Consider the following 26,534-nt stretch of genomic DNA (forward strand, 5'->3'; position numbering starts at 1 on the left):
ATGACTGATGAACCACAAGTACTACAGCCTCCACCAGACTGAGTTCAGCGCAACTAGATGGTACCTGGTTGCCACCACCAACTGCTCTGACAGGGATCGTAACAGAGGGTCCTGGACAGAGCTGAATAAAAATGTAGAACAAAATTCAAACTCACACACACACACAAAAAAAAAACCACCAGACTTACTGGTCTTACAGAGACTGGAGAAACCCTGAGAATATGGCCCCCAGACACCCTTTTAGCTCATGAAGTCACTCCTGCGTCTCACCCTTCAGCAAAAATTAGACAGGCCCATAAAACAAAACAAGACTAAATGGGCACACCAGCCCAGGGGCAAGGACGAGAAGGCAAGAGGGGACAGGAAAGCTGGTAATAGGGAACCCAAGGTTGAGAAGGGAAGAGTGTTGACATGTCGTGGGGTTGGCAACCAATGTCACAAAACAATATGTGTACTAACTGTTTAACGAGAAGCTAGTTTGTTCTGTAAACCTTCATCTAAGGTACAATTAAAGAAAGAAAGGACAAGGGAGGACTAACTAAAAAGCCCCTTCTGTCCACCCTGGCCTAAGATTCTGCTTCATTTCAATTAGTGCCACACATAAATATTTCTAACCCAACCCTGTGGTGACTCCCTTGCTTGTTCTGCCCAGAAAGGCCTATCCTGAGGCATGGAAGCAAGGAGAAAACCCCTCTGACAGAATGTGTCCGTGAATTAGGCTCAGCTTTCAGTAACATCGGAAAAGGCAGAGGATCACCTTACTTCAAAATGACCACTGGGGAAAATAAAAATGACCACTAGAGGGGGCAGAGCCATTCATTTCAAATTTCAAAAACTTAGCTGGAAGAAAAATAATTTAGAATAGTACAATAATTAGATTCATAAAATGGCCTTTGCACACCAAGAAAAAGCTCAATTTTGTGCAGTACTTTTAGCTAATTGAGCACAGCAGTTACATCATAGTTATATTTGCATCCAGAAAGATGAAACCATTTGGCAAATTGCTTAAATCAAAGCGTGCAAAAGAATTCGCCAGAACTTTTTTTGGGGGGGGTGAGGAGGCAAGTCAAAACTTAAAAAAAAAAAATGCTTTAGGGGAGGGTCGCTATGAGTTGGAGCCAACTCGATGGCGCCTAACAACAACAAGCTCCTGTTAACTTAGTTGGAGCCCTGATGGCACAATGGTTAAGAGCTCTGGCTGCTAACAATGGCAGTTCAAATCCACTAGCCACTCCTTGGAAACCCTATGGAGCAGTTCTACACTGTCCTAAAGGGTCACTATGAGCTGAAATCGACTGGATGGCAATGGCAAGCTCCTATTAAGGGTAATGAAAAAAATTGGAAACGGATAACGGGGATGGTTGAACAACATGACAAATATAACGTCACTGAATTTAACACGTGAAGAATGTTGAAACGGCAAATGTTCTGTTACATATATATTTATCATAATTTAAGAAAACCCCTCATGCCCAGCTCTTATCCACAGATACTCTGATTCATTAAACTTGTCACAGGCCCCATATCTATGTGTTTCAGAAAGCTCTATACGTGATTCTGATACCTACCACCACCATGCCAGCTACCATGAAGTTGATTTCTACTCATGACAACCCCGTATGTGTCAGAGTAGAACTGTGCTCCATACGGTTCCATTGGCTGATTCGGAGCCTCCAATCTTTCGGTTAGCAGCAGAGTGTGTTATACATACCACCAACCACTAGCTTCAATTATTCACAACTGTCCAGAAACCCTGGTGGCGTAGTGGCTAAGTGCTACGACTGCTAACCAAAGCAGTTCAAATCTGCCAGGTGCCCCTTGGAAACTCTATGAGGCAGTTCTACTCTGTCCTATGGGGTCACTATGAGTCAGAATCGACTAGACGGCACTGGGTTTGGGTTGGTTTTGGTCCCTTACTCAAAGCATCATTCACTCCATAAACACTAAGCAATTAATATATTACTAAATCCCTAGAGTTATATGATTCCCTTTGTGATCTAATCCCTATTGTGTCATAAGCAACCTCTGTCAAAACTCCAGTTAAGTGTGTAATACATACAGCCTATCTTATCTGTGAACTCTCTGCAGAAGATCTATAAACTTCCAGGGCAGCATGAATTATGAAGTGGCTCAAAAAATATCAGAGAAAGTTAGAATGCCTCTATTTGGAAGCCACAGGGGGCTCAAGCCTTCCCATGCAGTGGACCTTCTAACATTACTACCCAGTGGCAACTAGAAGGTGGTTCTAAGAATCTGGCTTAATCCCACAGTACAGTGAACACACACTTGTGGGCCCATAAATGCCAGGCAATATGCTAAGCATTTAATTTTCTATTTAGAAAATAATTTTTCCTTTAGTAGAATCAAGATTTTCAAAATCTGATTAAGGGTTGAAGTTATTTTTGGCAAAGCATACAACAACGAACTTCCTTTTTTTCTCTCTTCCTATCTAGAGATTAAATGAACATCTTTACTACTCCATGTGTGGGATGACAGCCATGGAAAATCAACCCCAATTCATCTCGCAGCTGCTTCCAGAAACAGAGCACTCGCGGCTCAAAGCCTAAGACACACCTCACTGACCAGTGGCTGCTCCTAGGATAAATAGGTTTCAGTAACATTTTTCAGAAATATTTTTCAGTAATATTTACACTCCCTGACAAGACATCTTAAAGAATGCAAATGGGGCAGCAAGTTAGAAACTGGAAGAAAAGAGTATAGATAGCTCGATTTTTTCCCCCTTTGGGATCTTCATTGTACCTTCTCCTCCCTGCTACTACGAAAGGACAAAATTGAGAGTTGTCATCTGAGAACAGGACTATCATAAATAGCAAACCTGACCTTAAACCTCTAAGGGGTGAAAAATTTAGTTTTCAAGAACTTTTAAAACTAGGATTTCAAGAAGTAATTATTTAAGGAATGTCACTAATCCTGAATGACCCAATGAAAACTGCCTATTTCGTCCTTCTCCCCCAAAAGCAGCTGTAGGTCTGGCCTGAAGCAGACCCCAGCCACCACACTAAGGCAGCACCGGGCCCTTTCTGGCCTGGGACATATCTAAAAAGCCAGGTTCTCATTAGAGCTGATCCTGGGATCATTCTAGAATATGACTATAAAGGTACCCCACCAGACTGCTCTAAAATAGTGATAAGGCCCTTCTTAGGCCCCAGAAGCAAGGTCTTCCGCTGCCCCAGATTGAGAATAACCCAGCCAGCCATGTCTCCTGCAGTCTCTCCAATCTGGACCTGCACCTCAAGCTCAGTTATCCAGAGCAGAGATATCCCTCCCTCTCCAACAGGGCGTCAGACATTTCCTAGAAACTGTATTAGCCCAAGCAAAGCACATAAAGGCAAAGTACACAAGGTGATCTGGCACCTGGCCTGAAGCTTCCTCACAGTCTCTTCATCTTGCCGGGCCTGTCTCTCATCCTCAAGAGCCTCCTGCAGCTTTAGGTACATGTCTTCCAGCTCCCGTACTCGCTGCAAATACTGTTCCAGTTCCGAGGATTTTTGGGCAACCTCTTCTTCCATCTGCTGTCTGATCTGGTGGTATGAACGGGTCATGTTTAAAAGCAGATTAACTTTTCCCTTAGAGAAAGCCCCCTACTCCACCTCCACCCTCAGGGATTGCTCACAGTCCACAGCTGCAGCCCGTCAGGGTGGGCAGGGCCCTGTCCTTCAGTCCTTGAACTAAAGATGGAGGAGATGGGAGCACCACACCCAACAGCAACATTAAAAGAGTCCCAGGAAAACCAACTACAACCCAAATGCTGTTTTCTTACCCTGATATATTTTTCACCTCTTCCAATCCACATTTTAAGAACCAAACCAAGAAAAAAAAAAGTTTCCCTATATAATTTATCTTGAAATTCCTTTGTCTTAAGGCTGCAACCTCTTGGCGAATGGTTTATTCTAAAAGCAATGAGTCTTTCCCAGCCAGAGAAGCCAAAAGTGTTGAAATAAAGGGGAAAGGAAAAATTAATCAGTACCAACTTCTGTGCTCGCCGGTTACCTCACACTCCACCTTGGAACTCAAGCAGTTAAAAGAGTGCCTTAGCAGATCTATGGTTTTTTCCCTTCTGGATTTAAGAGTTTTGAATCTCTCTACGTTAAAAGATGAAAGACAAGGACATCCTAAATACAGTACTACACCTATTGGCAGATGTCTCTGCAATTTATAAAATATTTTCACCTGTATTAGCTCACTTCATACTCACAGCTGTCTTGAGAGATCATAAGATAATCTCCTAATTTAAAGAGAAATACTAATGCTCAGTGAGAAAAGGCAGAGAGGAAACAAATCCACATCTTCTGGCTGTGAGTGTGGCACTTTCTGTTACGTCACACCTGTGTTCCTCTGCATACGTTCCTCTCATAACACAAACATGATCACCATCTCGTTCAACTCTAAGCAACAAAAATTTGCTAAAGTGAATGTAATGAGCATCTATTCAGGCACTTGACTCAGCAACATCCCACCCATTACAACTCACTGTGAGAAGGCCTGTGTTCTAATCGACCAGCTAACAACTTAAAGCAGCCTGTCTCTTAAGTCTCTGGGGAATGGGAGGCTCCAGGAATAATTAGAGTGGCCAACAGCAGCAGATCAGAATTCAGATAGTCTCATGATTTCTGAAGCCCCCACTTTGCTCACTACAGAGAAGAAATGTCACAGAACCTATGCTTACTTTTTCCACAGCTTTTTGTTATCCAAACCAGGACCCTTTCGAGAATGAAAAGGGATGCTATTAACACTTATACCGGGATGACAGATTGTCCCAGGCAAACCAGGACATATCCACAGCATTCATCATTCCAGTCCGTAAATTTCTACTTAGGTGTCTTGGAAGCAAGGCACATGGCTTTCTATCTTTGTATCCTTGGCACCAAAAAAAAAAAGAAAGAAAACCAAACCCATTGCCATGGAGTCGATTCCGACTCATAGCAACCCTATAGGACAGAGTAGAACTGCACCATATGGTTTCCAAGGAGCGGCTGGTGGCAGCAGGTCTGTAACCACTGCACCAGTACCTAGCATACAGAAGGTGCTCGATAAATGGAGAGTAGAAGAATGAATAAACATATAACTTCCCCCAATCTCCCACTGCAAGTCAGTAGCAGAGCCAAGCTAATGAGAGAGCCTCAACTCCAGCCTCGCAGCCCTCCCATTTCCACCATCCCAAGCTGGCTCTGTCCACTAACACAGCAGCTTCCCCAGCCACATGGCACTCACATGCTTCTCCCGCTCCAGTTCTGTGCTGAACCTGGCCTGCAGTTCCACTTGAGTCTGAAGGCGTTTCTTTTCTTCTTCTGCTGCACGAGATGCTGCTTCTTCCAGTTTCTACCCAAAGACCCATCCACAGGAAAGCAGGAGTTGTTACAGTGGGAGTGCGTTTGGAGAGAGATGTCACACTTAAACACGGGAAAGGCCAACCATTCTTAACATTCAATAAGATCGAATAAAAGCTTTTAGAGCCACTGGAATTCCATTTCGACAATTTTCCCTTGTCAGCATTCAAAGCGTATTGGGTAAATGAATGACTATTGATAAGTCTGAACAACATTATGCAAAAAAAAAAAAAAGGTACAGTCATTGAGTTAAATTCACTCGCAAATGCATTCATGAGATTTAAGATGTATTTCTTGGGCCCCTTCTGTACAGTCTTGTCATCTTACATGTTACTCCTTAAGACTGTATCAGAGCTCAAATTCTCGACTTCGGTAATGAAGGCACGAACAGCCCTGCAGACGCTTGCCCCAGTGAAACAATCATAACCAGTGAAAACTATTAAAAAAAAAAATTAAAATCTCTGGAAATACTCCAAAGAGCATACAACAAATAGAAAAACATTAATTCAACAAAATCTATTAAAAATCTCAGTTAAGTACAGAGTCTATGGCATTTGAGCCAAAATGTACCCCTCCCCCCACCCACCACCACCAGGCTGTATCTTTTTTTTTTTTTTTAATTGTGCTTTAAGTGAAAGTTTACAAATCCAGTCAGTCTCTCATATAAAAATTTATATACACCTTGCTATGTACTCCTAGTTGCTCTCCTCCTAATGAGACAGCACACTCCTCCTCCTCACCCTGTATTCCCTGTGTCTATTCAGCCAGCTTCTGACCCCCTCTGCCTTCTCATCTCCCCTCCAGACAGGAGCTGCCCACATAGTCTCCATGTGTTCTCCTGGAGCCAAGAAGCTCACTCCTTACCAGTATCATTTTCTATCCCATAGTCCAGTCCAATCCTTGTCTAAAGAGTTGGCTTTGGGAATGGTTCCAGTCTTGGGCTAACAGAAGGTCCGGGGACCATGACCTCTGGGGTCCTTCTAGTCTCAGTCAGACCATTAAGTCTGGTCTTTTTACTAGAATTTGAGGTCCGTATCCCACTGTTCTCCTACTCCATCAGGGATTCTCTGTTGTATCCCCTGTCAGGATAAGGCTGTACCTTTGACACTAAATAGTAAATGTAAAACCCAGAATTCTACTGCTAGGGTCTTTAAGGTACTCATGAATGAAGACTGAAGTTAAGGGGAAATTTTTCTTAAAGCAACAGCTGCTGCCCAGAAATGGCCTTGACATCCTCCAAAACCCAAATCATTGCCATCAAGTTGATTCCAACTCATAACGACCCTATAGGACAGAGTAGAACTGCCCATACCATTTCCAAGGAGCGCCTGGTGGATTCGAACTGCCGACCTTTTGGTTAGCAGCCATAGCTCTTAACCACTATGCCACCAGGGTTTCCTTGACATCCTCAGAGGAATGAAATTTTCCATGTCTGACAAAATTCACCTGTGTTCATTATTCTTATAATACGCCTTTCCAGTCACTTAAGTGGTTTTGCTGCCCCGAGACCCCAAGACTTTCAGGCTGGCAAAGCCAAGAAGTCTCAGTTCAATGGTCTGGATACACTTCCTGAGAACACGGTTCATCAAAAACACCTCCCTAAAACTGCAATAACCTAGTCTTGGTAGAACCAAAGTTCGTAAATAAGGTTGCCGAGGCTTCTGCAATGAAATGTAGAGGCACTCCCTCCCCCAGCCCCGTCACCCAGCTCCAGCACCTAGTCCCACCTTTCTCACAGTCTCCAGCTCCTGCTGCTTGTTTTCGTTGGCAGCCTGGAGCTCCTTCATCTGTCGCTCCAGCTCCTCCTGCTCAGCCAGCAGCTTCTTCCGGAGTTCTTTCCGACGCTGGCGGGCTTCTTTGTGTGGTGGGGGGCTGCCAAGCTTCAACAGATGAATAGTAGAATGAATGGCTGTAAACGGTGTAGGAGAAAAAAGGGAAGACACTCTTTACTCTTTGTAAGTCTGACATGTGAATGGTACAGTGGGAAGAAAACCATGTGGAGTTAGAAGACCCACCATGGATTCTGATTCTGCCACTGAGGGGTGGTGTGACCTTTAGCAGTCACGTAACCAATTGCAGCATTAGTTTTCTCATTTCTAAACTGAGGGAGAGAATGTGTAAAGTCCCTCCCAGCTCCAAAATTCCATAACTGTATATCCGGGCTTAAGGAGATACGCGATTTGGGAATTTACGACAACACTTTCAACTCCCTTCTCCATACTTCTCAAAAAGCCAAATAAGACACAGCAAGGGCTGAGATTCAAAGTTCCTGATGATCTATTTTGCTACCTGGTGTGTTCGGTCTGTCCCTCATCTTTGCCTCATGAAACCATCTCCCTATACACTCCCTTTCTACAATGATAATAGTAGCTACCATTTATTGAATACTTACTACAGATGCCCTGTATATGCATTATCTCATTTTTATATGAAATTTGATTTTTCCCTCATTGTTTTAATTATTTAAATTTAATTTTTGAATAGCTAATACCATCACATTATTCAAACTCAAAAAGCATAAAAGGACATACAGGAAAATCTCCCTCTTATGTCTATTCCTCAAACATTGGGCTCCAATGCTAACAGTTTTTTGTGCATCTCTCCTAAAATATTTTCAGCATCTACGAATAGATATGTATATATGTCCTCACCTTCTGCTGACACAAGCAGTAGTGTAACACACTCTTCTGGCCTTTGCTTTTTTCATATAAATTTATCTCAGAGTTTTCCATATCAGTACCTAGCTTCCCCGTTATTTTTACTACTGCACAGTACTCCATTGTGTAGTTGTACCATAATTTATTCCACCGTTTCCCAACTAACATTTAGATCGTTCGCGATCCTTTCTAGCACAAACATTGCCGCAATGATTTACATCATTTTGAAAATGTACAAGTGTATCTGTCATTATCTAATGTTTAATCTTCACAACAACCCTGAGAGAAAGGTACTATCATTATCCCCGTCTTACAGAAGAGGTAAGCACCTACAGAATTAATAACTCAGCCCGAGGACACAGGAAAGAGGATTCAAACCCAGGTGTACTTTCCTCTAACTCTTAAACTCCTACAAAAATGACCACAGTTTTCGATAAAACAATATTTTACCTATATCCAAGAGCATGATATTCAGAATCCCCCTTCACGTTTCATTCGTTACAATTCTGGAATAATGTAATACTTTGGTTTGAAAAGATATTAATTTAAAAAGTTTGTACTCTTTTTTTTCTTGTCATTGGAGCTTAAAAAAAAACCAAACCCACTGCCGTCGAGTCGATTTCGACTCATAACGACCCCACAGGACAGAGTAGAACTGCCCCACAGAGTTTCCAAGGAGCACCTGGCGGACTCGAACTGCTGACATTGTGATTAGCAGCCATAGCACTTAACCACTATGCCACCAGGGTTTCCCATTGGAGCTTGGGTAATTTTTTTTTTTTTTTTTAATTGTGCTTTAGGTGAAAGTTTACAGTTCAAGTTAATTTCTCATATAAAAATTTATACACATACTGTTAGGTGACCCTAGTTGCAATCCCTATCATATGACAGCACCATCCCCCTTTCCACCCCGGGTTTCCCATGTCCGTTCAACCAACTCCTATCCCTTTCTGCCTTGCCATCCCACCTCTGGACGGCAGCTGGCCATCTACTCTCATGTATCTACTTGAACTAAGAAGCACACCCTTCAGGGGTATTATTTTACGGTTTATAGTCCAGTCTATGTCTGAAGAGTTGGCTTCGGGAATGGTTTTCGTTCTTAGAGACTCTCCTAGAGAGTCCAGGGGCCGTGTCTTCTGGGGTTTAAAAGTTTGTAATCTTAAAATTATTATTTGAAACTAGTGATTTCTTGTCAAAATAATAGACCTTAAAAGCATATTCAAAACCTATTGCATAATTCCTCTTCTGCTTTACATATTACCAAAAACTCAAGATGACCACTTTAAAATTCTTCATAGTCCTCAAAGGGGGAAATCCCATACTCTTTAAATAGTTAAAAACTTCTCTCCAGTTTATAATTTGCCACTAAGGCCATTATTAAGATGATATTGATAAAAATTTGTCAGCTTATCTTGTTTTTAGTTCAACTACTATGTCATATACAGAAATTACTACAGACAATGAGAAAACAGTAGTGCCTTAGGCTTTTTAATGAGAGTCAAAAATGGAAACTCTCAAGTTAAGTCATGGGAGATAATAAAAATTACCTTACCTTGAATCCACTCCTGTTTCTTCTTCTTATCCGAGGCACTGATTTCAAAGGTCTTATCAAAACATTTAATGAGAAAAAGACATTTCTTTCCATCTTTGTCAGGCAAGGACTAAAACAGCAAGTAAAATTGGTGATTTAAAGTTAATGTTTAAGCATTTAATTTAATCTTAAATTATTTTACTAATCTGGCCAAAACTCAATGTCAATGAAAAATAGCAATAAATGCCTATTACTGATTTACAAATACTTATGACCCCTGACTGCTGTACTACATCTAGGCTGAAAGAACTATAACCATCTGATGGGAATGCCATGCTCTGGGCTCTTTTGAGCGCAGCCACTCTTGTACCAGAGCATGTCCCCTGCAGAGGCCCAGGAAAGTATACCCATGAAGGCGTTACAAAAGGTACTGGCTTTTAAAGCCAGGATGACTCCCACACCCGCCTGATGTGGCTCTCCTCTCCTCGCACCTGGGCTGTTGTTGCTGGCAAACTTACTCTGCCCTATGTCCTTATCAGTAGGGTTGTGTGGCCTATGATAGTCTTGGGAGTCTCCACATTTTGTTGAATCTAAGAAGACCGCTTAGTGGGCATTGCACACCTCAAGTCATTAACATATCTATACCATTTCATTCATCAAAGTAGATTATAGTGAGATCCTAGATATTTTAAGTATTCTTTGACAGAAACAAGCAGGGTGACAGTTTGCACATAAAGTAAAACTCAAAAAATTATGATCTTGAGGACTTCACTTCTTTATAGAATTAGTAACTATGAATGAAGTATCCTGAGTCACCCAAAGTATTCAAAGGTAATGCTTACATCTTCTTCTGTTTTATTTATTGCACTCAAAATGTCCCAGATTTTCTGATATATTCATGATTTCAAGCACTGTCCTCATAAACAGTTGGGGTTTTTTATTCATTTCTTTTTTATGACTCCATTTTGTTTACTAAATGATTTATTAAAAGTACAAATGAGGTTTAATCCCTATACTTCGTGAGTAAAAGATAGGAGATCGTCACATTAGAAAAAAAATTTTTGTCAACTATCTAATTTTGGTTCAGAATATGATACTGTATACCTTTATTGTTTTAGAAATGTAAAACTTGGGATTATTTTAAGGCTCCAGGGTCTAGAAAAAGGAGCCCTGGTGGCACAGTGGTTGAGCACTCGGCCGCTAACTGAAAATTCGGTGGTTCAAATTCACCAGTTGTTCAGTGAGAAAAGATGTGGCAGTCAGCTTCTGTAAAGATTACAGCCTTGGAAGCCCTACGGGGTAGTCTCACTCTGCCCTATAGTGCTGCTATGAGTCGGGATTGCACAGCTACAGGTCTAGAAGATGGAAGATGAGAAACTACTTCAGCAGCAGGGGGCAGCACCAAGTAAATCATGCAAAGAAGTAACAGGAGAATTACCTCTACACAGCAATTTTCATCCAAGAGAATATCTCCTTTCTTGTCCTTCAGATCCTCACTCACATAATAAGAGATTATGTTGGGTTTTAGCACAAACCAGCGTTCGGTCCAGTTTTTCCGTCTATGGCCTTTTTTCATCATGTAACCCTATAAAAGATCAAATCTGATATAAATGCTTATTCATGTATTTACAATAGCTTTTAATTATCCTTTTATTTATAAGACAATCTTGCCTACTCCATGATCTAATACATGGTCCGGAATATCTCCTTTGTAGAGTATGGGCCTTTTGACAATCTATGAAGGTCAAGTTAAAATTCATGCAAGCACATGCAGGCAAAAGTTCGCATATAATTTCAGACACTCCAGAGATTCTCCCTCTCCCCCCGGCCCCAGCTCTGTAAGATCATAGATTAAGAACTCCTAAGTTAACAGTATTTTTTTTAAGTCTTTATCTTTTAGAGACATCTACTGAAATATCTTCCAATTTGTCTTGGAAGAAGTACAGCCAGAATGTTCCTTAAAAGTGAGGAAGACGAGGCTCCATCTCATGTACTTTGGACATGTTATCGGGAGGGACCAGTCTCTGGAGAAGGACATCATGCCTGGTAAAGCAGAGAATCATCAAAAAAGAGGAAGACCCTCAATTGGATGGGTTGACAACAGTGGCTGCAATAATGGGCTGAAACATAACAAAAATGGTGAGGATAGTACAAAACAGGGCAGTGTTTCATTCTGTTGTACGTAGATAGGGTTGCTGTGATTTGGAACCCACTTGAAGACACTTAACAACATTGAAATATTTATAGATGGAATTAAATGTCTGGGATTTGCTTCAAAATACAGGAGTAAGTGGGGGTGGGTGGGTAGATGGAGTAGGATTAACCATGTGTTGGTGGTTGTTGGGGCTGGGTGATGGATTTGTGGAAGTTCATTATACTAGCCTGTTTATTCTCTCTCCTTCTGTGTATGCTCAATATTCTCCCAATTAAAAAAAAATTTTAACAGCAAAAAAATCCTAACAGTGATTCTCAGTAAATTGACCTTGATCGATGGAAATGCTCAAAGGTGTCAACTTGGCCAAGTATTATCTTCTCAACCACATGTTTGAGAATTTCCACTAACTTGGAGCCCTGTTGGCACAGTGCTTAAGAACTCCGCTGCCAACCAAAAGGCTGGCAGTTTGAATCCACCAACTGCTCCTTGGAAGCCCTATGAGGCAGTCCTACTCTGTCTTATAAGGTCACTGTAAGTTGGAATCGACTTGATGGCAACGGGTTTGGTTTTTTTTTTTTTTTTTTTGTACCAACTTACCTTTCCACCTGACCTGTCACTATCTTAGAAGATTAATTCTGTCCAAAGCCAAAACCAAAACCCACTGCTGTCAAGTCAATTCCGACTCATAGCGACCATATAGGACAGGGTAGAACTGCCGCACAGAGTTTCCAAGGCTGTAATCTTTACGGAAGCAGGCTGCCACATCTTTCTCTCGAGGAATTTGAACCGCCGACCTTTCAGTTAGCAGCTGAGCGCTTTAACCACTACACCATCAGGGCTTCTCAAATTCTGTTCCAGATGAGCAGAAAAAAAGCACTAGACCAGGAGTTAGGATACTGGCTTCTGAACTCATACTGACTAGCCCTGTGCTTCCTTCCCACAAATCAGCCTCAAAGATGTGTAATTTAAAATTTTTACTTCAGCAAAATTACACATTATGATGGACCAAAGTCCTACAAACTGTTCAAGAATAACTGAAGTTTTTAACATTAAATTCACAGGCACTGACAGCCTACGGTTAAGACTACACATACCATTAAATATATGATATTAACTTGGCTATAAGTTTCATTTGATTACTACATTGAATTCCAATCAGATTGCTTGTTTAGCTTCCTAACCAACAGACATTTACCAAAAGCTATCTGTACTGCAATTCAACTGTAGTCATATTTTCTGCTACCCTAATGGGTCTAGAGGAGCTTTGGTGGCACAGTGGTTAAGAGCTCAGCTGCTAACCAAAATATCAGTAGTTAGAATCCACCTCCTGCTCCTTGGAAACCCTATGGGGCAGTTTTACTCTGTCCCATAGAGTCACTATGAATTAGAATCGATAAGAATCGACTTGACAGCAACAAGTTTTTTTTGTTTTTTAATGGGTCTAGAAGTCCTCTATAGACAGAAACAATGTCTCATACCACTTTTTAGCACCAGAAACCTATATAAATTAAGCCTCATTTTTTTTTAAATGTTTATTGATGTTTCCATTAGGAAAAAAGAGGTACAATAACAGTATCACCTACTGAGCAAAGAAAGGAGTATGGCAAGGAATCCCAAACTGGCGTTATTATTCTATGTAATAAAAAGTTTGAAAGATCCACCAAAAAAATATAAATTCTATTTTAACAAATCTCAAGCTTCCCACATGTATATCAGATATAATGCTGGGTGATGAGAAGCCAAAGACAATAGTGTAATAAGACTATTTGTTATTATGTAGTAACTCTACTATATAAAAGTTTTTTCCCCCAAAAGGAAGGGTTTTGTTTTTTTTTTTTTTCATTTTATAAAAATAATACATAATCATGTATAAAGTCCAATAATACAAAAAGAAATAAAGGTAAAAATAAAATTCACCAAAATCCCACAATGCAGAGGTGACCGCTTTTAAATCATTTTGGTGAGCATCCTTCCAGATGGCTGTACACACGTAGACCACATTGGATGAAAGGTATCACAAGACACCTGCTGTCCAGCAACCTGCTTTGTGCACTGAGCAATAACATCACGGAATCTTTTCAGATCAATGTGTATAGAGAGAAACATGATCTAAAGACACTCTAAAAAGTTTGAAAACATGATTTCTTTTAAGTTTTTTTCAAAATAGTAATTTCCAAATTCTTAACTGTACTTCAAAGTTGAATCCGTAATTCTTTAAAACAAAGCCTAATACAAGACTGGGAAAAGAAGAGATTTTACTCCTACTCTAAATGTATGTAAGAGCATAAGTGACTTATAATCATTTTTGTGATGAAAATTTTATTTATTTGAAACATGTCAAATTCTAAAGAGGAGGGAAAATACAGTGTTATAGGACTCTTACCTGTTTCAACACATCTAATATAAGCTCACTAAAGACTTCGCTAATCGCCATAGACACCGTCTGCCGATCCATGCCTTTGCTAAAGTGTCCATTCCCAATAAGTTCAATTAGTTCCCACGCTGAAAGCCCGTCCTTACTGTCATCAAAGTTGAGTTTATAATCCTCAAATTGTTCTTGCTGCCAACCTCCTCCCATAGCTTCTGTAAGTTTCTTAAGCAGGTATTCAATCTACATAAAGAATAAAAAAAATGTTATTTCCTAGTTTAAAATAAATAACTTTTTTAACACAGGTATGTATCTATGTTGTTTACACTAATATAACCAATTTAGGAAAAATCCTTCTCAGTAAAAATTCTTTTAGAGACCAAATGTGTGTGTCTTTAAAGAATCGTGGTACTATGGGGAGAAGGGTATGAAGAAAATGCTACGGGTTCTGTATTAGCCTAGGGTAAGTAAGTAAGGGAATTAAAAAAATTGATAACCCTCTAGTAGTATATTTGCATACAAAACTAAAGTAAATTGCACACACACCACTATACACTAATTAATCTGACCTGATTACATACTTTCCGTTGTGTATTTTAGTATGTCATTACATTAACCTTACTGAACTAACATACAAGCACTAAACTGAATAAGCATCTCAAATTAGTATGTACTTGTCTCCAATTTACAAATTTTCCATGTATGTCAATTATTTGAAATTCATGCAGCTTCCTCCCATTAGAACACTGACGATGTTGTAAATGGTGGCTGAACTCCCAACCTGGGCTGGAAAAGCTTACTAAATCCTGAAACATCACAGTTTTGTGTAGAAAAATAGAAAATGCTGCTTTGAAATAGCACCAGTTAAACAAAACAGTGAGGCAGTAATACTGAATAGAAATTGATATCTCTTATCTTCTGGAAAGCCTGGGTATCCTATCAAAAAAACCAAACCCACTGCCATCAAGTTGATTCTGACTCATAGCGACCCTATAAGACAGAGGAGAACTACCCCACAGGGTTTCCAAGGAGCATGTGGTGGATTCGAACTGCTGACGTTTTGGTTAACAGCCAAACTTTTAACCACTGCCCCACCAGGGTTTCTGGGTATCCTATAGTGCTCTCAAACTCAACATGTCCAAAAACGAACTCATCATCTCTACCTTCCAAATAGCTTCCCCCCACTATCATCAGTTTCAGTTAGAAGCAACACCATTCACACATTCACCCATGCCAGGATCCTTGTTCTCCACCCCCTCACATCAAATCAGTCACAAAATTCTAGTTTTACATCCCCAGATCAGTGTTTTTCAAACTGTGAGTTATGACCCACTATGAGATCAATTCATGGGTAGTAATGGGTTTGGTTTTTTGGAGCCAACAATTTTTGAATGAAATGAAAATTGCTTGAGTTCACCTACAATAAGGACAAGTATTATTTGGTGAAATGTTCTGCTGCATGTGTATATCTGTGTGTGCTGGGTCATGATATGAAATGCATATCTTCCTATGGGTTGCAGTCAAAAGAGAATGAAAAACTCTGTCCCAGACAGTTCTTGAATCCATCCCTTCCTTCTACATTTGCCTTCACTCTGGCCTCCTTGTCAGTATCCTTGCCTCCAGTGATGCTCCTTGTATTTATATTCTACCAGAGGGATTTTTCCAAAACAAAAACCTGAGCATCTCACTCCCCTGTTTAAACACTTCCATGGCTCCCTTTCACCTCAAAGATAAAGGCCAAGCTCCTCTGCACCCTTTGTGATCATACCCCTGCCCACCTTCTCTAATACGTCTGCCATTATATCCCACCTTGGATCTTATACTCCATCAATACCACCAATACCATGGTTCAGTGGTTGGCAAACTTTTTCCGTAAAAGCTGGATAGTAGATATTTTAGGGTTTGTATATCTATGATACTTGTTCTTCGTTTTCTTGTGCTGTTTGTTGTTGTTGTTGTGTGCAGTCGAGTCGATTCCAACTCATAGCAACCTTATAGGAAGGAGGAGAACTGCCCCACAGGGTTTTTTTAGGCTTTAATCTTTACAGGAGCAGAGTGCCAGGTCTTTCTCCCATGGAGCAGCTGGTAAATTTGAACTGCCAACCTTTCAGTTAGCAGCTGAGAGCTTAACCACTGCATCACCAGGGCTCCTTTATTTTCTTTACAGCCCTTTAAAAATGTAAAAACTACTCTTAGAACATGGGCTGCACCAAAGCAGGCCGCAGGCTGGGCTTCGCAGACAAGCTATAGTTTGCCAACCCTTGCCATAGATTATAAGTAGTTTACTCACTGTAATGGATTGAATTGTGTCCCCCAAAAATATGTGTCAACTTGGTTAGGCCATGTGTGGTTGTCCTCCATTTTGTGATTTTCCTATGTGTTATAAATCATAATTTTTGCCTGTGGTTATAGAGGATTAGGGTGGGATGTAACATCCTTGCTCAGGCCACATCCCTGATCCAAAGTAAAGGGATTTTTCCTGGGGTGTGGCCTGCACCACCTTTTATCTCTCAAGAGATAAAAGGAAAGAGAAGCAAGCAGAGAGTTGGGGACCTCATACCACCAAGAAAGCAGAGCTGGGAGCAGAGCGCGTCCTTTGGACTTGAGGTTCCTGCACTGAGATGCTCCCAGACCGAGGGAAGACGGATGACAGGGACCTTCCTCCAGAGCAAACAGAGAGAGAAAGACTTCCTCTGGAGCTCATGCCCTGAATTTGGACTTGTAACCTACTAGACTGTGAGAGAATAAATTTCTCTTTGTTAAAGTCATCCACTTGTGGTATTTCTGTTATAGCAGCACTAGATGACAGAGACACTCACTTATATTTTTTTCATGTTTCTGTGCCTTTCCTTATACCGTCCCCTCCGTCTAGAATATCTTTCCCCACCTCTCTACCTGCCTAACTGGTATTTGCTCAAGTCTTACATCCTCTAGGATCTTCCTACTCAAAGTGAGGTATGTGGACCAGCAGCACTGGCATCACCTAGGATCTTGTTAGAAGTAAGACCCTTAGAACCCACCAGAGACCCAGAAACAGAATTCTTCCACTTGTACAGATAAAGCCAATATTTAGTAGATTTCCCATCTATTTCACTCCTAGGGATACCATGACTAAGTAGCCAACGCCGTAAGTCCACAGGAGTCGTGCTATTCTGATTACTGCTTTGACTCCGCTGTCCATTATGGTAACCACACCCATCTTGTCTTTGTCAATTGAGCACCACCACTGGGCCACTACCACCACAGGGTCCAATCAGCCCCACTGCAGTTAGGTGTCTTAATTCAGTTAGGGCAGTTCCCACTGTTGAATCTGACTTATGTGAAAAAGCAACCACAGTAGTCTTCAAGGATGCTGGCGCTCCCTTCACAAATATGTTTCTCACTATTGTGGTAAAAGGTGTGTCCTCTGGGCATTCCATGTGTGATCTGTGGGTCTAACCTGATAAATCTACTCTAGCATGCCAATGTCCCTATGTTTTGGATACTTTCTTCTATAGTACACCAAGGCAGGTCTGGTACTTCAACAGGATTTAGTATAGGCTTAATCCATGATTCAGTGAACCAACCAAATAAACTATTAGATCCTTTTCTAACTTCTTGAACTGAAACACTGAATGAAGGGTCTGTGGTTAGTGGGCCCATATCAATAAACTCAGATTGATCCAACCTTACGTTCTTTGCACCATTATCCCACACCTTTAATAGCCATTCATACACATATTCCCCAGGTTTTTGTTTGTATATATTAAAAAAGTCAAGCAGTTCTTTTGGAGTGTAGTATACCTCCTCCTGGGTCACACTTTGTATGTACTTCATCTTCTCGGGCTCACTGGGACTTAAGTCTAGTTACAAGCCTCACAGCTAGGCCAATAAGTAACATCATAATAAATGGAGAAAACAGCAAAGCTGTCAAGGATTTCATTTTACTTGGATCCTCAATCAACACGAATGGAAGCAGCAGTCAAGAAATTAAATGACTTATTGAACTGGGCAAATTTGCAGAAAAAGACCTCTTTAAAGTGTTCAAAAGCAAAGACGTCACTTTGAGGACCAAGGTGTGCCTGATCCAAGCCATTGTGTTTTCAATCAACTCATATGTGTGCAAAAGCTGGACAATGAGTAAAGGAAAATTAATTTATTTGAATTATGGTGTTGGCAAAGAATACTGAACATACCATGGACTGCCAGAAAGACGAACAAATATGTCTTGGAAGATGTATAGATAGAATGCACCTCAGAAGTGAACATGGCGAGACTTCATCTCACATACTTTGGACATGTTATCAAGACGGAACAGTCCCTGGAGAAGGATATTATACTTGGTAAAGCAGAGGGTCAGCAAAAAAGAGGAAGACCCTCAACAAGATAGAACTGATGCAGTGGCTACAACAATGGGCTCAAACATAGCCAACAATTGTCAGGATGGCGCAGAACCAGGCAATGTTTCATTCTGGTCGATATAGTCGGAACCGACCTAATGGTGTCTAATAATGTAATAATAAATAGGTCTAGAAGCAAAAACAGATGGTAGGGGTGAGTCCTGGGGACATTTGGCAATCTCTTGTAAGGCATTTGCCCCAGGTGATGCCCCAGGCAATGACTCAAAGGCTCCCCCAGACAATATCTCAGACAAAAGCTCTTCATACACAGCTAGGTTAATCTTATTAGGTGGGGGTGGAAAGTATAATGGTTTTACTGGGGGCGGGGTGTGGCTTAGACAAAGATGGAGTAATCTCTTCAGATGAAGACTAAGAGTTCTGTTGGCAGGAGTGAATCAATGGAATTTAGGAGCTCAATGTCCCTATAGCTTCCTGACCATCTGCCCATATGTCCCCATCCCAAGTTTCAGGATCCCATTTCTTCCCATTCGGTGCCCTCACTTTAACTTGAGACACCATTCAAGATTGGGAATTCAGATGGCATTGATAATTAGCCACTCTTCCGATAAGGCTCTAGGTTTGGTTTTCGGCAATATCAGCTCTATTATACAATAAATAAGGCTTTCTTTCAAGGCACAAGTGGCAACTTTGAGATCTTTTATGTGGTGCTTGAGCTATGACTCTAAAGCCCTAAGTTCATCTCTTTCTTTCACATGCTCAATATCTCTAAACAAAAAGAAGGACCCAGGCTGCCTGACTACAACTTGGGGTAAAGGCAGTGCAGGTACAACTAGAAGTTTCAGCAGGAAAGCCAAAGGAAGCATGCATGTACAGCCATGTACATGTGCAGGATGGTTAACAGTGGGCGTGACAAGATGGTATAGCCTGCTGACCATTTGTACCACAAGGTAGGAAACCCTCCTGAGCACTTTCTCACCAGCAGTGTGAGTGAATCCAAGCCCCTCACACTCAAGAGTCCCTGAGGTTGTTTCCTCTCGTGTACTGGCTAATCTTTTATAATATTTGTAACTCAGGAAGTGCCTGTGAGTAGCAAACTCAACTCTAGAGGCAGCCTTCCAGTCACCCTGAACCTTTCTGAAAGCGCCCTCCCAGGCCCTTCAGAAGCGGTCATCAGCGCCTAGCATCTGCTCAGCATTCCCAGGGACGGCACCAGACAACAAAGCTAGCTTCATTTTCTGTTAACTCCAAACACAATCATATACTTATCATAACCAAATAACTCGAGGATCTTTGGATTCATTACACTGGTCCAAGGAGAGACAAACATTCCTATTCTCTACTATTCAATTACACTAAACAATAAATCACGTGCTGTCATGTTAGTGGCCTGCATCAATTCTAAGAGCTCATTCAGTTTCAGGAAGCAGCTTACTTCCTCCTCCCAGGCAAGTTTCACCAAAAATAACAAAGAATAAACTTTAAAGCTGCATGTGATTTTCGAGGCCCCCAGCTCTAAAATTTATTTTGTTACAAGTTCTTTCCCTGTCATCATTAAAAGGGGCATTTATCAGCTTAATGACAATTCAGTTTTTATTGCATTTAGGGTCTCTTAAAACTATTTCAGATTTGATTTTTAATCACGTCAAGGCAATTCTTCCTAATAAGCTCATAGCAGACACATCCTGTTTTGTTCTTGGCTCAGTGGGAAATGAATACTAATGTAAAAACTACACTTTACAGGCACACATTTCCAGGAATATCATTTGATAAAAATTATGGCACCATCTCAAATGGAGATACACTATTATTTTTAGTTCTGTGTGGTAGAAACACCTTAACCTTACCATGTAAGTCACTTACATGTTTAACATTCTTGAGACTACTTTCTGGGTGATGGAAAACTGAGTCAAAAGCAAACTTGTTATTTATACCAGTTATGTTACTCATTCAACTGCCATTATTATTTCTATCTCACACAGTATTGATAGAAGCTGGCGGGGGAGAGACTTTCTTAAAATACACTCTGAACTTAAAATGCAAATGATCATTATGATAGGTAGATTATTGACACCATAAAAATTACTTTAAATTTATAAAGCCTATAAGCGGTCAGTAAGATTGCAAATTAAACTCAGGTCTACACCCATGACAAATTAAGATATTATGCTTTAAAATTTATCTCTAAAATGTATCTGTTTTCATGTTAAATTTTATGAAAATCTGTAAGGCTAAAATTATTTCAAATGAAGTTTTTAGACTGTTGTTAAAATGTTTAAGAGGGAAGCAAATTCTAACAGAGAATGGCTACCTTGAGAAATATTATGACTGATGTTTCCCTTAATATAGAGTGACCTTGAGTTTACAGTACTTGGTCAAAGGTCAGGATATATGTTAAGAGCTTAATAAATACAGGACAAAAAATGCCCATGTCTTAAACCTCAAGAGGTTGGTTCAGCATCCAGACAATGCAACTGCATATAAGTCTATCTCAAATGGTCCCTTCTTTTCCCACACAAGTGCTCCTGGCCACTGAGGGATAATCGGTAAAACTAAATCTTACTCACAATAGCCAAAAAGATGAAAGCCCAGATGTCCATCAAGAGATGTATGGACAAACAACATGTGGTATATGTAAAATAGAACATTACGCAGTCATAAAAGGGAATGAAGTTCTGATACATGCTACAATGTGGATGAACCCTGAAAACATTATGCAGTAAAAAAATCAAACATAAAAGGACAAATACTGTATGATTCCAGTTATACAAGGTACTTAGAAAAGGCAAATTCATAGAGACAGATAATAGAGGTTACCAAGGGCTGGGGGGAATAGGGTAAATGGGAAGTCATTGTTTAATGGTTTATTAAGTTTCTGTTTGGAATGAGAAAAAAAAGTTCTGGAAACACAGTAGTGATAGCTGCACAACGTTGTGAATGTACTTAATTCTACTGAATTGTACACTCAAAAATAGTTAAAATGGCAAATTTCATGTTATGTATATTTTACCACAATAAAAAATAATTAAAAAAAAAAAAACCCTAGATCTAATTCTGCTTCTAACAAGAACAAATGCTAAGGGGGTGAAAGACATAGAGGAAGCCCAGACAACAGCATGATGAAGTATGCTGCCTGACTATTCCAACAAGCCTAAGAGAGATGTTCTCTTTTCAAATGAGACTGACTTCTTTGAAAGAGCACCAAGACATCCCTGTCAGTCTGCAAAAATGAAATTAAGTATGCTGAGGAGTCTTAGCTGGGTTCCAGGCTGCAGAAAGGATAGAGTTATGGCACACAATCGAGGCTTAACGTGGGTCCCAGTTCTTCAGTCAACCTGGAGCAATAATCTTTTGAGTTTCTTAGGCAGAGCAGTCACAAAGCTGAGGCTGACTGGCCCTCTTCACAGCCTGTAGTTCAGTGATAATGCAAAGCCAACGACAAGTCTTTCACATCAAGCAAGTGCTGCCTCAAGGAATAAGATCAATCTCCTTACTCACTAAATTTCTAATTCTGAAATGAGGATAAGGTTACTTTTTCAAGTCCATCATGGAAAAGAACTAAAATTTCAAGGGTAAGAGATCCACTCCCACATCCCCAGTTCCAAAGAAAGCACAAATAAATTTGGAACGCTGAGTGTAACCATGAAGCGTCATAAAAGAAATACCAGAGATTTTATTTAGCATAATTCTTCCCAGCAGCCTCTGGGTTTTAAAAATACCATTGGTGGACCTTTTCTACACCTACTGACATTCCATTCCTTTCTACATGTCTCTGTATTAAGCTAGGCAGTTTTCTTAGACAAAAATTCTATAGCACATTTAAGTTCTCATTTCCCACACATGCACAATGATATCATCGTTATTAATTGCATCATCGTTGTTATTAATCAGTAAGATACTGTTCCCACCTCTATTATGAAGCTGCTCTCTCCCTGATAACTGATGGCCACCTAACTGCTAAATCCAAAGGCAACTTCTCACTCACCACCCTCTCAATTTTCTGCAACATCTAATGCCACAGTAACTATTTTTTCTGTTTCTTAGAACTTTTTCTTTCTTTGGGGCCCATGACTCTCCTGGGTTCTTTTTCAACCTCATAGACTGTTCAATTCAGCTTCCTTTAACCAAACCTACTTCCTCCTTCTGCTGCTGAAACAGTCTCGAGGTTCTGTCCTCAGCCCTCTCTTCTCCCACTACATTCTCGTCCTCCCTGAGCAACATATTCCCATGGCTTCCCCTCTGTCCCCAGCCCTGGCCTCTCACAAGCTCCAGATGTACACTTCTAGGTGACTACAGGACAGCACTACAAGGATACCAAAAAAAGACAGAAAAAAAAAAGCCTGCTGCCATTGAGTCAATAAATGCCTGCTGATTTTAAACAAAATATTGTAGTGTGAACTTTTAAACAGATGTCAGGCATTCTCCTAACATGAATATGAGCCAGAAAATCAGAGACTAGACTCAGTATTGGTAGGATGGATAAGAACGGGCACCCTTACCCACTACTGGCAGACACATAGACTGGTACAGCCTTTCTGAAAGGCAAGTTTGCCTTGTTCATCAAACATCTTGATAGTGTACATTTCTTAAGACTCAGAATTTCGCAGCTGGAAATTTATCCTAAGGGAATAAGCAGACTAGTGTGCAAAAAATGTGTGCGCTAACAGTACTGGTAGGAGTTAACACACTAAGTGCATATTCCGTGTCAGGCACTGAACTAAGCAAACAACCTCATAATCCTCAGAGTAAGCACTATTATTAGCCCTATTTTATAAGCATGAAAATTAAGAATTAAAGAGGTTAAATAATTTGTCCACGGTTAATGGATTACAGATGACTTTTTTAAATGGAAGGACTATGGCTGATTTTAATTTTGCATATTATTAGTCTTTTTTAAATGTTCTACCATAATACCAAAAAACCCAAACCCGTTGCCGTCGAGTCGATTCCAACTCATAGCAACACTACAGGACAGAATAGAGCTGCCCTATAGGGTTTCCAAGGCTGTACTCTTTATGAAAGCAGGCTGCCACATCTTTCTCCCACAGAGCTGCTGTTGGGTTCAAACCACTGACCTTTCGGTTAGCAGCAAAGCACTTAACCACTGATACACAAGAGCTCCTTTCTGCTTTAATGAGGCATGCCTATACGATAGAACGGAAAACCTTACTCCTGTGGGCTTCCCCCGCCTTTGGAAGGCTCAGGAAAAATAATCCAGAATAAACCAAGCACATGTCCTTTTTCATTTACTTAGAAAAGTACAGTAAGAAGTCATCAGCCTAGACTCTGAAACAAGAGTGGTATTCACTCGCATAAAACAGCCTTGGGAATTACATTCTGGATCCTGTATTTCCCATATAGCATCACTTGGCCAATTATTACGGTTTTGACAAGATACAAGGAGACAGGAAATTATGTTGTGACTTTTATGAAAAAAGACTCTTTGGACATGAAGATGGATTCATCTATAATTATAGCAATTCAGAGAGGAAGAGTTCCACCCAACCTGAAAATCTTCAAGGCCATTACATGCCTCAAAATTACTAAGTTTTACACTTTTTTGGATTCAGGCTGTTTTGCCTCTGATCCAAAAAACACTAGTCCAGGATTTCCTTCCATGTCTATACTGAATCAGCACAAATACTTCCAAACTAGGGTCTAGAAAATGTTAAAATAGCCATTTAAAAACTTCCCGAAGCCACACCTTACCTCTTCCGGCACAATAATTAATGGATACTTGTCCTCAGATAAAAAGTTGAAAATAACCCATACTTTAAATGCATCTTCTTCGGTAATAAGCAGGGGGCTCTTTGTGAGGTTTTTTTTGACACAGAGGGTCCAACACATCCTGTTGAATTCAATTTTGTCAAAGTTGTCTTGGACCTAAAAAAAACAATGAGGGAAAAACACAATGAACTAGTCCAAAATAAGCTGTATATAAGCGAAACAAAACAAAAACAAAGGCTACTAGAGGCTTCCATTTTAATCAATCCAATTAATCAAGAACCATTTCCAAAGTATGTGCTCTAGGTACCTGTCTTAGCTATCTAGTGCTGCTATAACAGAAATACCACCAGTGGTTGGCTTTAATAAACAGAAATTTATTTTCTCACCGTTTAGGAGGACAGAAGTTCAAACTCAGAGCACCAGCTCTAGGAGAAGGCTCTCTCTCTCTAAGGTCCTTGTCTCCTTTCAACATCTATGGGCCCACCATTCCTTGGGAATCTCCATGTGGCTTGGCATCAATCTTCCCCTGGGTCTAGGAGATTCTCAGCACAGCAACTCCAAGTCCAAAGGACATGCTCCACTCCCAGCTATTCTTTCTTGGTGATAGTAGGTCCCTCTCTCTCTGCTGGCTTCTCTCTCCTTTAATTTCTTGTAAGATAAAAGGCAATGCAGGCCACACCACAGGGAAACTCCCTTTATATCAGATTTCCAACACACAGGACAAGGGTCTGGGTAGGACAATTACATCAGATCACAAAATGGAAGACAACCACACAATACTGGGAATCATGGCCTTGCCAAGTTGACAAATATTTTTGGGGGACACAATCCAATCCATGACAGTACCACACTTTCAATGGCTCAAGTAATAATGTTATATTTAGCCTGACACTTAAGCTGCATCTGTCCATGTCACTCAATTGGCACATAAAATACTGGCTTGTAACCTAGTTTTTTTTTTATGTGTATATATCATCTTTCCAAATAGACTACCGACTCCTGGTACAAAGAAGGAGCTGAGGATGTCAGTTACTCAATATGACGCATATGTAGATACCTCGTCTTCACCCATAAGGTCAAAAAGATACTTTCTTTGGCGTAGAATCTGGTTTTACCTGAAATTCTAAAAAGACAGTCCTGCCATTCACTCACTTGTTCATTCACTCAGAATTCCCTCAGCATGTACTATGAGTCTGAGCTATAAATTAAGATTATAAAGATGAAGAAGAACTTGGTCTCTGCTCTTAGAAAACTCACAGCTTAATGCGGGAAAACAGATATGCAAATAGATGGATTTTTATATAACACTAATTCAACAGAGTTTCTCACTCATTCAACAAATAAAATTTAGATGGTAATTATTAACTGCCAGGGACTATGCAAAGATACATAACATAGAGACAATTATAATACAGTATGAGGTAAGCAGAGGATTCTGCTGGAACACTGAGAAGCAAGCCTGACCTTGAGATTTATAGAAAAAGTAACATGACAACAGAGCTGAGTCATGAAGAACCATCAAGAGACCAACAGATGAAGAATGGAGTAAAGGGTGTTCCAGATAGAACAGCATGTGAGAAAGCCCAGAGGTGGAGACAACCGCGGTCAGTTTGGGAGAACTATATAAAGTTTAATGCAAATGAGGCACTAGGTGGTATGAGTTAGGATTCTGCAAGTAACAGCAACCTCCCTGGGTTCCTTCAAACAAAAAAGAAACAACACTGGGTAACCTCACAGATTCAACAGAAGGTCTGGAGAATCTAGGCTCTGAAAATGGGCAGGTACCAAGCAGGCTAGCAAGTCAGTACCACAGCCAAAGCCACTTACAGGAACAGTCTGGTGGAGACACCACTGCTAATGAAACACAAGGGCACTACCACTAGTATCACTGCTACCACTGACCCTGTCCTTGACCTTTTGTTTCACTCATTACAGATTCACAGTCCCACTGGCTGAGCCTGGGACACGCTTCCATGCGCTAGCTTCCAGGAAGGCCAGGAGTATCCCAACTTTTTAGTTTCAGAGGTATGAGACTGGTCTCATCCTGCACCAAGACCCTGTGGAATTTCCCAAACATAAGAAAAGAGTTCAGATACTGGGCACACAGAAAAATGACAAACATCCACTGCATGAGGCACGGGGAAAGATGAGGCTAGAAAATTAGGTGAAGACCAGATCACGAAAAACCTTACAATTCATGTTAAGGAACCGGACTTAACCTGTACTGAAAGAGCTGAAGAGAACAACATATCCAATCTGCATTTTAGAAGCCATATCCTGGAACTACATGAAACATGACTCGGGGAGGCAGAAAAACAGTACGAAAAAAGCATTTCTTTTTGGAGAGGTATGAACAAAGTGACATGTGTACTGTAAGGAAGAAGTCACCAGCTAGCTGCAGGAAGAAGTGT

The 26,534-nt window shown here is 40.5% G+C and overlaps 1 protein-coding gene across 2 annotated transcripts in view; it reads right to left on the reverse strand.

Moving 5' to 3' along the window:
- Positions 1-26,534, reverse strand: part of SWAP70 (switching B cell complex subunit SWAP70) — an 85,065-nt gene that overhangs the window by 10,500 nt on the left and 48,031 nt on the right. The window contains exons 1-8 of one of the 2 annotated variants that reach the window (XM_064288446.1): positions 24,510-26,023; positions 24,106-24,279; positions 14,075-14,302; positions 10,975-11,121; positions 9,558-9,666; positions 7,076-7,257; positions 5,233-5,340; positions 3,376-3,542 (exon numbers count right to left, since the gene is read on the reverse strand). In XM_064288446.1, the coding sequence (XP_064144516.1) occupies positions 3,376-3,542; positions 5,233-5,340; positions 7,076-7,257; positions 9,558-9,666; positions 10,975-11,121; positions 14,075-14,302; positions 24,106-24,243 (1,079 nt within the window). In that variant the 5' untranslated portion in view covers positions 24,244-24,279; positions 24,510-26,023. Of the gene's footprint in view, positions 1-3,375; positions 3,543-5,232; positions 5,341-7,075; positions 7,258-9,557; positions 9,667-10,974; positions 11,122-14,074; positions 14,303-24,105; positions 24,280-24,509; positions 26,024-26,534 lie in introns of those variants that run through there. The other variant, XM_003412006.3, reaches the window with a different exon arrangement.

This window comes from Loxodonta africana, chromosome 7, assembly GCF_030014295.1.
Source record: "Loxodonta africana isolate mLoxAfr1 chromosome 7, mLoxAfr1.hap2, whole genome shotgun sequence".
NCBI lineage: Eukaryota > Metazoa > Chordata > Mammalia > Proboscidea > Elephantidae > Loxodonta > Loxodonta africana.